The sequence below is a fragment of the Glossina fuscipes genome, unplaced genomic scaffold (genome assembly GCF_014805625.2).
Source record: "Glossina fuscipes isolate IAEA_lab_2018 unplaced genomic scaffold, Yale_Gfus_2 1, whole genome shotgun sequence".
Lineage (NCBI taxonomy): Eukaryota > Metazoa > Arthropoda > Insecta > Diptera > Glossinidae > Glossina > Glossina fuscipes.
The window spans coordinates 17086460-17103017 of NW_023998415.1; the positions used below are offsets into that span (position 1 = coordinate 17086460).

Genomic DNA, 16558 nt, shown 5'->3' on the forward strand with positions numbered 1-16558 from the left:
ATTTTTTTTTTTTTTTTTGGTGCAACTTCTAGACTTGAACAGAGATTGTGGAGCACGTACATATAACAGCTGTTTAGACTCTTTAGTTGCCGCTGCTGCAGTTGCAGTTTATGCGATCGCTCTAATGTCAGCTAATGTTGCATTTGGTGGCCGTGTGCTGGTCTGGTCGTCGTCAGTACTAAAATGCCTGAACTCTATATGTATTAACGTTTGGCTGCAAAGATTTTTGCAAATTTTCGATTTACGTACAGATTTTTCGGGTATAAATACAATTGTACATCGAGGAACAAGTTATTCAAACTCAATAAGTTCACCGTTTGCTATTAAACAGTTTGTTAAAGGAAACTACGATAACCGAAAAATTATATATATATATATATATACATATATAAAAAAAAAAAAAAAAAATTAAGAAATAAACAACAACAACTATTTCTGAAAAATCTTAATACACATTCAAATATGTTTAAATTTGTAAGTGCGAAAAATGATAATAAAGAAAAAGAAAATTAATAATAAAAAAAAAAAAAAAAAATAACAATATATATATATATATATATAAATATAATCCTTCCTTGAAGTGCGAAAATCGATGCATTAGTCAAAAGAAGTTTCTTAGGCAAAATGCAAAAATAGTTTTGAAAAACTTGAGCCTTTTTATTTTACATTGCACTATTTAATCCTTCGTGTATATATATATATACATATATGTACATGTAAATATAAATGTTAAAAAAAATTTTTCATATATGTGCATATATTTTTTCATAATTTTTTAAAATATATATTTGTTAATAATGATTTTCTTGTTTAAAATTATACGCGTAAATTGGTTTATTTGTATGTATTTCAACCTTGTCTTCTCTTTCATTACAGCTTTCACTATACTTTTAGTTACTCGAGTTATTTGTTATTATATGTTGTTATTATATGTTTGTTGATATATGTTTTTTTTTTTATTTATTTATTTTTTTTTTTTATAAAAATTGCATTGCAGGTAATTGTAACTTTGGCTTTGATTGCTAATGCTGCAGCTGCTCCCGGTTATTTGGGATTAGATGGACATGCTGGTTTTGCTGCGCCATCGTTCTCTTATGCAGCTCCGGCCGTAGCTAAAGTTGCATATGCTGCTCCCGCTGTTTCTTATGCTGCTCCGGCAGTTTCTTACGCTGCACCAGCCGTCGCCAAAGTAGCTTATTCAGCTCCGGCCGTCTCTTATGCTCCAGCTGTATCTTATGCCGCTCCGGCAGTGGCTAAAGTCGCGTACGCTGCACCCGCGGTTTCTTACGCCGCCCCAGCAGTTACTAAATTAGCTTATTCAGCTCCAGCCGTTTCTTATGCTGCTCCAGCTGTTTCTTATGCTGCTCCAGCCGTGGCCAAAGTAGCCTATTCCGCACCAGCTGTATCTTATGCTGCCGCTCCAGCTTATTCTCTTCATGCTGCTCCTGCCGTAGCTAAATATGCTGCCGCTCCCGCCTTAAGCCTTGGCCATCCATGGTAAACGATTTTCCAATGGCAATTATTGTAAATAGCAGTGAAGTAGTCATCTACATATCTACACACACATGAAAATTACACTGTCAAGTGCCTTCTGGTCGTCTTTTGTGGAATATTTTGTTATCTCAGAAAATGTTTTTCTTTTTTTTTTTTTTTTTGGGTTTTCTTTTTTTCTTGTGTAAATAAAACTTGTGTGTTTTATTGAAATTTTTGTTATTTTATTTGAATCTCCCCCCACCCTCTCTGCTTGTATGCATAAATAATTTCCTTAAAGCGATTTAAAGACAAAAAAAAAAAAAAAAAATTAGATTTTTTTTGAGAATTTGTTTACACCTCTATGTATATATTTATATATACCTCTGGTATGCGGCTAATGCAGTGATTAAAACGAGATAAAGAAAATTGATGTACGACTTCAGTTTCTACTCCAAAATGTGCTGATTGCAATAGCTGAGGAAGAGCAGAGGAAACGTAAACAAAACTATTGTAAATCATTTCACTACAGGCGGCATCTGTCATTTGCTCACTAAGCACTTTAATCAGAATTTTACAAATCAGAAAATCAGAAATGAAAGTTAGAAAATTACTATTGAATTTTTACACACAAAAAGTGAAGGAGGTGAAGTGAAAGGAAGGAGGGAAAGCGTAGAAAGTTTCGATATCTTGACAGACTCGTTAGTGTGGTGTAAGGCTTTAACTTAGTAATGAGATGTCTGACGTCAAAATCCGTAGGCAACATCTTCAGCTATCAATTATCACTATAAGAACTTCATGCTAGTCATGTAGCTTATGCCGAAATTCAGCGAAGAGAAAGTTCATGGGACTACTTACGATTATTATACTTTTCACTTATGCTTGCGACGCACATTTTATGGCTACGGTAAACTTGTAGTTTTTTTTTTTTTTTTTTTTTTTTTTTTGAATCCGCTATATACGCGTGAGGATTATCATATTGAGTATGCCTTTAGTGTAATGGTTCCACGACGATTGCAGCATATCAACAAGTTTTCTATAGTCCATGTTCTCGTTCGTTGGTATTGTTCGACCTCACGGCCGGAGCAATTTAAATACCCTTTGAAAGTGTATGTATACAAGGTTACATGGGACAAGGTCTCTCAAGCCTAGAAATGCTGCCAGTTTGTCACCCATTTATCAAAGTCGGCTGCAGCAGGGCTAACTGATATGCTACCAATTGAACTACTGCGGAATAGGGCAGGAAAGGAATGATTGAAGAGGAATAACAACGAAATCTGCATGTTATGGATCGCTATCAAAGTGGTTATATTATCGAAGTGATAGCAGCGATGAGAAAATGGCACAAAGGTGAAATGTGTACGCCGCTCCCAAACGTTGAAATGTGGCTGAAGAGAAACTAAGAAGAAGTGAATTTGTTCTTAGCTCGGGCTCGGCATGGATGCCAGAGTTCCATATGCTGCTTTTGGCGATTTGGCGTACGCGACTAAAAAACACATATGCCACGTGCGAACCAATAGATAATAATGCGGAGCAAACAATTTTCTTCAGATTTCTGACCATCAAAATTACGAGGCTCAGCGTAGAAACAATCACTTTGACATATGCGGGAATCTGGAGTAAGTTTGATTGGTTTGAACGGCAAATTCTCAGACGATGACATAATCGAAATCCTTAATAACAGTCAAACACGGGATGCCGTGTTATCAATGATGACTAGTTAGCCCTTTCGACATCGTGACTTTTACTAGCAATGCATACCATTGTACATAGACGCTTAATGCGACATTCATTCAAACCGAAAGTCATTAAAATGCATTTACGTTAATTTAAACGAAAAACACTGGCAATACTGATTCGTGCATAGTCGCTCCGTTATTGTTAAGATTGTCGGTCACGCAACGGATTGATTGTACTACCACTTACACGTTTTCCGATAGTACAATGTCATGGACGATCATTTTTTAACCGGGCAGAAAGTGTCAGCCATATCCGGCGCTAAGTCTCCTATTGCTAAAAATAATTATATCAAACTTATTAACAAAGCATTTACACAACAACTTAAATACATATCCGTATATCTGTCCATATAAACACATGTATGCATACTGTATGAATGTACCTATAGATATGCAATAGTGTGCATGCATTTGTATTGAGTTCTATACCTTACCTTACATATGCATAGAAATAGATATTTATCGCAGAGCAGTTATCACATCTGCTGCTACAGTGCTGAGTGTCTATCGTAAATATGGTATGTTTATGTGTGCTCGTGCAATTAAGCGAACCAATTAAATTTAGTTCTCAAGGATGATATTACGAGTCTAAATGTTCTGTGGCTGCACTCGCACCAACAGAATCAAAAGAATAGAATGACAATATTAAGAGCTTATTATTTATTGCTAAAATATGTAACTCATACGACTGGATGATTGCGTTTCGCTGTAAATGTTAAATTGAAATTTCTTGAGATGTAAATAATCAATGGTTGGTTTGTCGAGTTTTAAAAATAACCCAGCCATGATTATCTTTCTCTACAATGCTAACATATATTACATATATACTCTTGTGCATCATAACATTTGCTTTTGCATGTGTATTAATTAGTGCAGTCACTTTCGTTTCAATTGATTGATATCCTCAAATGGTAAACTTTATGATAATTGCTTATGGATAGCGGCAGGCATACGTACCCCGTAGATATGTAATGAATATGCAAACGTATAACTTAGTTAGACTTGTAGTTAAGGCAAATTTTAATAACTCAAAAATAATTACAGTCGCTTAGAATGCTGCATTAAAATTCAGATTGGTGTAGCTAAACAATACTAGATATATGTATGTCGTGTATATCTATATACTTTAGTATGCATGAATATATTCTGTTGCAATAGAGAGAAGGTGGTATATATGTATGTAGTTTTTTTTTCTTTATTTCTTTATTTTTTTTTTTTTTCGATAGTGGGCTTACATAAAAAATCACATACATTCAACAAATTAGTTGCGTTTTTTTTTTTTTTTTACATTTATATCTATAATGTATATATGTATGCATATATGTATTCATTTATATCTATATATATGCATATATACTTTTCTATACATTATTGTAGTTACTTACTCCTAGACAATTTCTAGGCTAGAGCAGCTGTTGTTTTAACAGCAGCTGATATTGTTTATTATTGTTGCATATAATATCGTTGTTTGTATATAATATCGTTGTTGCATATAATATCGTTGTTTGTATAGTGTAATGTACTAAAACTACACTATAATGCCGTAACGTATTGTAATTCAGTGCTGTTGTCATGTGTTTATTTAGTGTCAGCGCATTTGTACTTTATTAGTTGCTCTCTAATACTTATGTATACCCATTAGATTCATTTTTTTTTTTTCGGGGGTATAAATACAATGGCAATTTCGGGCAATTTATTCAAACGTGGTTAACAAAGCTAACGCTAAACAGTTGATTTCGCAATAAATATAAATCGAATCCTTAGAAAAAACCAATCAATATGATGAAATCTGTAAGTTCGACAAAAGGAAAAGGATTTTTTGTTTTTTTTTTGTTTTTTTTATGTTTAGCAAAATCAAACACCTACCTAACCACATAAAGGATTACAAGTGCTGTACGCGTGTAATATGCATTTTTTGAGAATTCGAAATCCGTGAGAAGCTGAAGAATGTCTTAAAATTTACGAATTTGCAGAACGCTTCTTGCATAATTTTGATTTTTTTGTTTAGCATTTGTCTAATGCGCGTAAAATTTTTTTTTTTTTATTTTCTTATTACCTTCAGGTAATAGTTATTTTCGCTTTGATTGCTGGCGCTTTCGCTGCACCAGGCTATTTGGGAGGTCATGGATATGCTGCAGCTCCAGCTGTGTCTTATGTCTCTGCACCAGCTGTTGCTAAAGTAGCCTATTCAGCCCCAGCTGTCTCGTATCATGCTGCTCCGGCTGTTTCTTACGTCGCTGCTCCAGCTGTAGCTAAAGTTGCTTATGCTGCTCCCGCTGTTTCTTACGCTGCTGCTCCTGCTGTTTCTTATGCTCCTGCCAAATTCGCCGCCGCTCCCGCTTTAGGTTTTGGTCATCCTTGGTAAATGAGCATCGAGTGCTAGTTTTGTAACGTGTGTGTCCAAGATGAATAATATTTAAAAATTACAAAAAAAAAAAAAAAAAAAAAAATTTTATTTGATTTGTTGTCTTTTTGTTATAAATAAAAATTTTTGGTTTAAAGTTAAAACGCGTTTTCCATTATATTTTTATGATCGAAAAAATGTGATAACCGTAATAATAACATTACATAATAACAATAATAATGAACGATGGACATGCTTTTCGTAATTTCAAGACTTCGTCTTGTTGTAATTATTATTGAAAAAATGTATTCCAATTTTAAAAATTGCTGCAAAGAAACAACATCGAAATGTTAAAAATGCAACTTCAAAGCATTTCCAATATATACATAATATGTGCGTATACATATATATAAAGTTATGATAAGATAAGTACAGGTACTGTTGAATCAATTGTCGCATATACTTGCACAATGATAGACTTTCAATGCACTTGATATTTTCTTTCGTTTTTTTTTTTTTTTTTTTTTTTTATGTTTACTTTATTGTAACGAACAAAGGATAATCTTTTGAAACAAGAAGGCAAAGAAGGCCTTTTATCTGCTACTCTTCTCTACCTCTCTATATGGTTTTTCTTAGAATTAAATACGTAACTCTCTTCTCATTTGCAAGGAGATGAAGATAAAGTTAAATTTGTTATATAAGCATAAGCATAAGCATAAGCAAGATCCAGCTTATCGTATGCGATTGAGTTGTCAAGAGTGCTTTCATTTTGAAGACTGACGCTGGTTTACAAAAATGATATAATTATATTATAGAAATCATTCAATTACGTCACTTACATTCTTCAAATTATAATATAAAAGTATTTTTATCATCTACTATCATCTAACATTTTCTACTTTGCATATATACTTAGTCACTGGTTGTGTATGTAGTGTCGTTAAAATAATTCACGGACCCAATACGTTTTTCTATCCTTCATCTTAATTGCCATGGGTTTTCGTATCCTATGTTCTTTGTAAAAAAATCATTTCTCGTTTCCTAATTGGATTTAATTAACGCTAATACCATTCAACTAAAATAAATAAACAAATAAATTACAAAAGCAAATCCTTTTTAAGTGAATTTTTATTTAGATATAAAAGAGAGGGAGATAAGTTTCGCGTCAGTTAGCATTATGCGACTAGAAATGGTTATGTGTGTACGAAATTCAATATTATTTTAACCCCTTTAATATTTCATATACAATCAAGTATTAGCAAATGAGATTTAATTTATCCTCCAACTGTTAATTCCATATTATTCGATCAATGCATATATTCAGTTTAGTCCAATTCGTCGTTCTAAGGAGCCATCATTTATTTTTCTATATTTTTCTATAGAGATTTTCAGTGCAATTAAATTTAGAAAGATCTGCTACTGTAAATCACTATAGGATCTACCGAACTATAAGGATATGCCGAATATGGATATCCGTATAAGCAGCGGCTTAGGTAAGAACAATCACTTTGCTAGTCAGTGTTCTTGGGTTCAAGTATTCAAGTGCGGTAGGGTTTACTTTGATCGTAGCTATGCATTCTGACTACTCAATCATAGCGCCCCTAGGCTCCTTCACCTACCACCTTCCTATCTATTTCACTTTCTTCATTTCTTTTTAGACGCACCCAAGTAGGGCATATCGCGTAAAGGATTGTTCGGAGCTGCTTAAATACATATAAGATTTATAAGTTGAGATAGAAAAATGTCTAAAAGTAGGTTTATATTTTCAGTTGATGATCGGGTTACGATGGAAAGTGTGAAGTGCGTAAACAAACAGAACAGCGAAATAAGTAAAATTAAAAAAACTTTAGAATTTCTTACTTGAGGAGAAGAGATCCTGATCGGTCAATTTAAAGGTCTCTAATTATGATATAATATAAAAACATTTTTTAATTGCTTTAGAGTTTACGATGGTAGGTGATAAGGTTTTCATTTCAATGAAAATGTATGACTTTTTTAATTTTGCGCAAATCGCATATAGGATTCATTTATAAAAAGAAAAAAAAAAAAAAAAAAATATTCTATACAAAAATGTTGTTTCATCATCAATTTTCGCAAATATATAAATTGGCAGAAAGAATAGTCCATAGTTGATCCATCAAATATGACGCAATCAAATATGGCGTAATCTAGCAGTCACTATTGAAAAATCGATCGCTCAAATCGATCATATTGAAAATGTTCCCGTATCTGATATGTAAACGCATTCGGTACGGTAAGCTTTCTTGCAAGGCAGAAGGGACAAAAATTAATATTAGAAATAACCGAAGGCTATATGGAGAGAAGAGATATTTGTTAAACATGGCTACTGATTTCTATTACATCCTTTGACGTCCTACGTCGTAGGTAATCGAGGGCTAATATCAAATATTTAAATATGTATGGGTTTCTAAGTTTTCTATTTTAATAGTTTAATGAATGTTAATAAGTTTATTGGAAAATTATTAAATTGATGAAATCATTATCACTGATATAACTGCTTACCATATGAAGAAGAATGCTAACAACAATATTAGCAACACAGCTACCACATTAAAAATAATTCAAATGTTTTGCCAAAAGTTTGAATTTTGAATAGGAAAAAAACTAAATGAGAAGACAACAAAAATGAAAAAAAAAAAAAAAATGTTAAAAATATTCATTTAGTTAAACTAGATAAAAATTTCAACAAATCGTCTATATTTGTACTGATCGTGGTGTTCGTTATAGATAAACTGGCGCAGCTTATATACCCTATGACAACGCAACGATGCATTGATATGTTAGATAAATGGCGAGACGTAAATGAAGAGGTGTGAGAGATGAGGTGATCGCGTTGCCACACCACTACCACCATCGTTATGAACATCATATTATTTTCACAGCATGAGTTTGTTGTGTGCATTGTATTCATCTATTAAAAACACGTATATGCTACGTATGCACTTCAACTAAAATTGTAGTATTTCAGGCGGCTTTTTTTTTCCTTCTTTTTTTTTTATTTTTTTTTTATTTTTTTTTTTTTTTTGGAATTTGTTAACGTTGCTACATTACTTTAGTGGCTGGTCGGCACAAATGCTGCATCATTAGTTTAATTAGTTTCTTCAGTATAAATACAATTGCAGTTTGCAACAAGTTATTCAAACGCACCGAGACCAGCAGATAAGAAACAGTTAATTTTTCTCAACTCAATTTAGTTCACTTCACAGTCAGTTCGGTGACATTTCCCCAGTGCAACTATTTAAAACTAAAACAAAAAAAAAAAGTAAAAACAAACGAAAACGTATAGCAACGCATTTAAGCACATCCTTCAAAACACATTTTAATAAGCTTCGGCAAAATGTTCAAACTTGTAAGTGTTTAAGCAAAGTAACTCAGAAAAGGATCTTATAACACTTATGCCTGAGAGTAAAAAGCTATCAAAAAAGGATCAAAAAATATATAAATATAAAAAAAAATATATGGAAATAAAAAATAAAACAGAGTACAAAATAAGGAAGTATTCTCCTAAAATGATTGTGGACTTGAATAAAAATTCGACGAAACTTAAAGCCTATCAACCTATCTGAGCCCAAAACCAGGATTGTAAATATATCCTTAATTTTGTACAATTCGGTGGTATGAGGAGGTTGCTAGAAAGAAAGAGAGGGACTTAGCGACAGAAAGAGAGAGGGGGAGAAAACGAGAGAGAGAGAGAGACAGGGTGAGTGAGTGAGTAAGAGAAAGAGAGAGAGCGAGAGTGAGAAAGAGAGAGAGAGAGAGAGAGAGAGAGATATGGTGAGAGCGAAAACAGTATTTGCTTAAAATTTGAAAAACTTCATTTAGACCTGAGTATTCGGCGATTATAAGAAAGGTCTGCGAGCGGGAATGGTTCACATTGAAGTCATCTTAACTTCCATTCAACGCGAGTGAACCGGTTAACTTAAGATTTTTGATTAAAAATTTTATTCACGCAATTAATCTAATTTTTAATTGGTGTTACTCTTCTTCGTCTTTCTTTTTCTTTTAGTTAATTCTCGTTTTAGCTTTAATTGCTAGTGTTTCTGCTGCTCCTGGTTTCTTGGGAGGAGGTGGAGGTGGCTATTATGGCGGCGGTGGTCATGGGGGCTATTATGGTGGCGGCGGTCATGGCGGCTACGTTGCTGCTGCTCCCGCTGTTTCTTATGTAGCAGCGGCTCCAGCTGTAGCTAAGGTTGCCTATGCTGCACCTGCCGTCTCCTATGCTCCCGCAGTATCTTATGTGGCTGCTGCACCAGCGGTTGCTAAAGTAGCTGCAGCACCGGCTGTATCCTATGTAGCCGCAGCTCCTGCAAAAGTTGCGGTTGCTGCCGCTCCTGCTATTTCTTATGCGCCCGCTATTTCTTATGCTCCCCAAGTTTCGTATGTTGCGGCTCCTGCTGTTGCTAAAGTCGCATACGCAGCCCCAGCTGTTTCTTACGCTCCCTCGGTGTCTTATGTAGCCGCTGCACCTGCTGTTGCCAAAGTTGCTGTTGCTGCTGCCCCCGCTATCAGTTATAGTATCGGTGGTTATGGTGGAGGTCACGGTTACAGTGGCGGCTACGGTTATAGCGGCGGCTACGGTTATAGCAGCGGTCACGGTTGGTAAACTTTATCGCCATCAATCAACCTATTTACATAGCTGAAGTTATGTACGATACCATTGAACTATGTAGTGATGGAAGTGTTGCTAAGCAAAAGTAACCTTTTGTTCTTGTTATCACTTTACTCTTTTTAATAAAATTTTTATTTTTGTTATTTAATATAAAAAAAGAAAAATGAAAAAATATATATATTCCTACTCGAAAATAAAACAAAATATAAAATATTTTTTTAATATTTTCAAAGACCAGAAATAGATTCAGTCTACTTATTACCTATTGACAGTTTCTAAAATCAAGTTTTTTTAAATGTTTTGACGCCCAAGTATGCGAGGGCAAATCGAAGTAAGCGAGGAAAATGGAAAAAGCGAAAAAGCGAAAAACCGAAAAGTTACAGTTGTTGTTCATACGCATTTTATTTTTCGATAATTCGATCCTTGATATTGCTTGTACGCAACGTTATGAAGCGCTTGACGAGAAGAGATCAAATGTCGGAAGCATCCAGTTTGCTCAGTTTAGTGCAAAAACACGCCACAAACTGATAATAACACGAAAATGCTATGAAGCGTTGACTTTAATTTATTTATTCAACTATCGTAATAATTCACACAAACAAAAGTTAATGAAAAATACATTCTTTACGTGAAATTTAACCGTTACTTACAAATGGAAAAGTACGCAGCTTTCGCTTTAATGTGGAAACTATTGTAATTAATATTTTTTTTTGTTCACTAGGGATTCTATGCAATAATTAGAGCATTTGTGTTGTCACACACATGGGCACATGTAGTGTGAAAAAACAAGCTAACACGATTCACAATTTGTGGGACATTGCGGCCACTTTATAGGTTTTATAGGTGTTTTATACGGCTAGTAGGGACATGTCAGGGAAGTCAATTTGATTTTGAAGGAATGCAGATCTCGTATAGTTCTCAATTAATTTGATGACAAAAGTAATCGCCAGTGCATTGCGTTTTCTTTCTGACGATGGCACATCTATACGTTCAGCCTTGTACTCACATAGAGACAGACTTAACAAGGTACTCTAACATAAGCCAAGAAGAGCATCGCTTGTATTTCAAATCGTTACATGACTGATAAGTTGATAATCAAACAATAACTAAGTATGCGAATGCAGATCTGACAAATTGCATATATGCACATTTGCAGGCATACGTTGTGTCAAAAAAAAAACCTGGACGCGATCAAACTCTTAGGTATTAATAGTACAATACTATGCCAATAGACTAATGCAACCATCGGGAAGTTTAATGCATTTTTCAGATTAAGCATCATTCGTTTAGTGATATACGAACCATTCAATGATTTAATGGTGCTATTGGAAAAGTTGAATGTTATCAGATGCATTGCAGATATAGAAAATTTGTGCACCCTCAGCAACCATTAGCACTTAAGGATATTTGACCTAAATACGTAAATTATTCATAATTAAGTTGAACAAGATGGGATAGATGCTCACGACGAACAACATCTGAAACATCTGAAGAAATTATAATTTTTCGTCTCATAGATGAGCCAATAGAACATCATGTGTGCGTTGGTGCATTGGTGAAAGCAATCGACGAAATTGCGGGAAAACTAGTTAGCTATAGCTTACGAAGACGGGGGGACGTGGTCAATCCGGCAAAATACTCTCAAGAGCTTCACGTAAATAGTATTTATTTGCTGGTGACAAGCTAGCAAAAGAATTCCTTTTCTCTAAAAAAGGGAAAAAAATAAATATTTAGTCCCCAGAGAGGGGCTTTTTTAGAAAACCTTGTATTCATAGGCGGAAATGTAAAATATGTTGAAGGCAACTGAATGCCGGGTTAATCATCACGATACGTAGACAATTAAAGATCATGGGAACAAGCTTTGTCTGCGTCCAAAATTCAAGAAGAGATTTATGGTTTTTTTTTTTTTTTCTGTAATGATACCCATAAACATATTTTTGTCATGGGGAAATCCTTTCCATTCAATATCGTTCAGCTTTATGCTTAAGGCAATTGGAAATGTTTGTAATTTGCTTTACAACCATTTTGATCTTTGAATAATGCGAGCATCTATAGCCCGATTGAATAAAGGTAGAGTCGTCTAATATGATAATTTTTTTGGTCTTGGGCGATCAACATTTAAAAATGGACGACTTTTTAAACAATAGCCACCCACTGTTGACACACTGGATTATATAAGAAAGTCATTTGCGACATAACTCTCTAACTATTAGCAGCTCTAGAAAACTCTATGTAAACTTTATATGCTGGATCCAGTACATCGAACATATTAATGGTAAATTGCTAGGCTAGAGGCGGTAAGAGTTTTCACAAATTCTCAAAGATCTCTTTTACCCCATCTATTATGCGCTATGAGAGAGAATGAACTGTGGAACGATTATGTTATTCCTAATCTATTAGCAAACGTTTTCGAACCAGTATCATATTAACGAACAGTGTCATATTAATTGGTAATTACCCTTATGACATCAAGCAATTTAACAGGTTCCCTAACATTGTTCTATGCGAAGATGTCATTTTGCAATAATAAGTCCAAACTAGTCTTACTTTTCGGGTCCCGGGTGGTAAACTTTCATGCATTCATCAAATATTGTGTCATCTATCTTTAAAAAACACACTTACATATATATTTAATGAATGTCTCAAGAAGGGTAAAATTCTTAAAAGCCAATTCACGTTCCCTTAATTTTTCGAATTAGACAAACTTGCATTCTGGTGAACAAAACGATTTTCTTTTCCGCACCGTAAACATTTGAAAGCGTTTCTAAAACGTACCGGGGATGAACGAACATGTCTATGGGAAATATTTTAATACTTAATTAATTAGTATTTAATTAATTAGGAATTAGATAATCTAGAGATTCTGATTGGTACGAGTCGATTTAGTGATATATTATAGTCTGCAGTGATATGCTTCAACCAACTTTTCCGAAATTTTCACATTCAACACCACTTGTGATAAAAGGGCATATTACGTTAGTGCGGATGTATGCAATACGCAGAGTGACCTGAGACGGATCAATGTCTTATTATACCAATCGATTCAGAAAGTGATTCTGAATCGGATTTAAGCTTGACCGTCTGTCTGTTCTTCGGTGCATTTGTCTGCCTTGTTTTCAAGCCGCAATTTTCCAGATATTTCGATGAAATTTGTACGCTGACAGAACGAACACAATTGCATATAATTTGGATCGGACCACTTTTTCGTCCACTTCCCATATAATGCCTTATAATAACTGTATTAAGTGAAGTGGAATGGTGGGCCGTGCCCCCTTTTCCTTTAGCCCAAATTTTAATAACGTTTTTAACTCTTTCACTTCACGTATATTTCGTACACGTCATTCAGGTCATCTCCCGAATCTATATATAGCAAATATATGTACAGGTCAAGTAAATATCTATTGTACCGATAAGATGGATGGAACTAGATGACATAGTTTATAGCTTAGCAAAAAAACTGGGGGAAAAAAAAAAACCTGAGAGAAATTATATTCGGCACTGATTGCCCGGGCTTGCGTTGAAAAGAGGAATAACAATCGTGTTCTCATGAGTATTATAGTCTAACGTATAGTTGATTCGGAGCATATACACACATACATATATATACACCATAATCCAATAAATGGTGATATGAAAATGCGATATTGACAATCATCCAATCTTTTCATCATAATATCTGATATATTGCAGGTAGGCTTTTAAACCAGCTGACTACCATATATATATATATATATATATATATATATATAGCATACTGTCTCTTATTCAGACTTGGCTCTCGATGACCCCATCGATTGACTCAATTAGTTTTCGAATATCGTAAGCGGATTTTTCAAAGCGGCTTTTGAAAGTTAGGTTAGATCGCTTTCCTTTTGGACTTAGAAGGTTAGAAATTTATTAATGAACTGCCATCAAAACGCCAGAAGTGTTATGCCAACATGTTGTGCATAGATGATTCCATAGTACAATAATATCAGTCAATAGTAAAAAAAAACAAATAAAAAGTTGACTGATAGACTTTTTTGTTGAAACGCCCTGCCTTTTGCACAATAAAAATAATGTCCCTGTAATCGAACAGTTGAACATGTTGTTCGAAACGAATTTGAACATCTTCTCGGATCAATAAAACACATAAGCGTAACGAAGAATGACGTGAATGTTTATGAATTTATTTGTCAATGATGTAGATTTCTGAATTGTGTGTGTGACCTTTGCATTTTAACCCGAAATGAAAATTGGGAAAAAAATTGAATATCATCTGTGTAATATGTACGGCACTGTACGTAGTCCAATGAAGAATCGAGTAATTGAACACAATTGTAGGAGCGAGGCGATCAAATGGCGCTCGAATAAATTTGAAATAAATTACTTTCAGTTACTACTACTACCAATGAAACTTCCCTCTCCTCTTCGGAGTGCCCCCTTTTTCATTTTCTGCAATTATTCGCAATTAACGTGTTAATAATAACTTTTGAGAAATAGATTTAAAAATTTATGCAATTTATTTTTTTGCAACTAAACTTTAAAGTTAGTATAAAATGTAAAGAAAAAAAGACAAAAAAAAAAAAAAATAATGCAAAAACTTTAATTTACTCTTTAAGTGTAAATCAATATAAATTAGTTTGAAATGGATTTAAAATTGTGTTAAGATCCAAATCCATGAGGCATCTTATAACAACAAACGCAATTTGTTATTATTATTATTATTATTAATAAACTTTGTTTAATCCAACAATTATAATCTAACCGAACAAACAACATTCGATTTTTTCGATTTACTTATTTTTTGGTATTTTTTTCTTTTTATTTTTCTAGTTTAATTGACCGCAATATTCTGTGTGTAGTACACCACTAGAGCAACAAGAAACGAGGGTTACCATCCAGTTAGTCAGCCACCACATCTGGTTATAAAGTTTTTTGTGAAATATGTTTCCTCACAAAATCTAGTTAAAAAACTATTACACTAAATTCTGGTGGTAGTTATTAAAGCTTGAGTTACAAGTGTATTTAAAAAAAAATATATATGTATATATATAAAAAATTAAAAAAACAAAACGAATGATTTCGCAAAAATTTTCATTTCAAAATTGATATTTTTTTCGATATAAAAACCAGGGTGATTTCCACCAAGTCAATCACACACCATAAAGTTTACGTACCAGCAGGAGTTCATCTTAGAAAATCTTAAACCGAAAGCAAAAACAAGCAACCAGCCACACAATGTTAAAAGTTGTGAGTAATTAACAAGAAAAAAAAAAAATAAACTAAATAAAAATAAAAAATAAAAATAAAAACAAATAAATAAATAAAGGACTTTATTCGTTCGTCCTGAAAAGGCTAATAATAAAATATAATAATAAATTATATAATCATCTTAGTATATGCGTATGTAGAGTGAATACAATCCCGATAATGTATCTTGAACATTTGCAGATTGTTCTTAGTTTGGCTTTAATTGTGAGCGTCGCAGCTGATCCTGGATATTTGGGCGGCGGTGGCGGCTATTACGGTGGTGGCGGTTACGGCGGTGGACATGGCGGCGGTTTTGGTGGCGGTGGCTATTCCGCTATATCCTATGCGGCTCCTGTTGTAGCTAAAGTCGCTTACGCAGCTCCAGCTGTGCATTACTCCGCTGTACCGGTAGCTAAAGTTGCTGTCGCAGCTCCTGTCTATTCGTACGGTGGCGGCGGTGGCTTTGGCAAATTCGGTGGCGGCGGCTATGGCGGTTATGGCGGTCACGGTTGGGGCAAATAAATATCCATCCAATTATTTTAACAGTATTAAAAAGAAGCAGCAGCTATTGAGAATCGAAATTTTTGAAATTTTCTTAATAATTGATTTGAAATTTAATTTTTTGAATAAAAGAAGAAAACACATTTTTTTAGGAAATTTTTTATCTAAAAATGAATTTTTTATTATTGAGATTAATCTGTAACTATGGTCCTTAAAACAACATAATAAGATTTATTCCCATCGTTATTGAACAACCGTTCATATCAAAACTGACTAAATCGTATCCAACCGATTACACATCTTTGTGCTTACGTTTCTCGCTAAGGAACGTCTGGTTTCCCTTTATCTGTCCTAAACGCATTTATTTATTTATTTTTTTTTTTTTCACTTTCTATCTTTCCGAGATTTACCGAAATGGGTGTTGAAAAAATTATCTTCGAATTCGCGTCTGCACGATGTAATGCTTCCTTGTATGTACAGCATTGAAACGAATGATCAAGTTGTACCATTGTATGATTGCTTTCGGGATGAATCGAAATTATCGATTGCATATCGGTTTAGATGATATTCTTGCGGCAAAATGAGATTAGATTTCTCCATTATTTCATTCATCACGCTCTTGGCGATACCATTATGACTTGT

General features: G+C 33.9%; 1 protein-coding gene across 1 annotated transcript; it reads left to right on the plus strand.

The window, feature by feature from the left end:
* Positions 1-408: 408 nt before the first annotated feature.
* On the plus strand, positions 409-15937 carry LOC119632468 (ice-structuring glycoprotein-like). Its single transcript, XM_038025386.1, has 7 exons — positions 409-474; positions 998-1497; positions 5059-5110; positions 5272-5570; positions 9610-10169; positions 11701-11837; positions 15617-15937. The coding sequence occupies exons 1-7, from the start codon at positions 463-465 to the stop codon at positions 15935-15937; spliced, it is 1881 nt and encodes a 626-aa protein (XP_037881314.1). The 5' UTR covers positions 409-462.
* Positions 15938-16558: the final 621 nt, after the last annotated feature.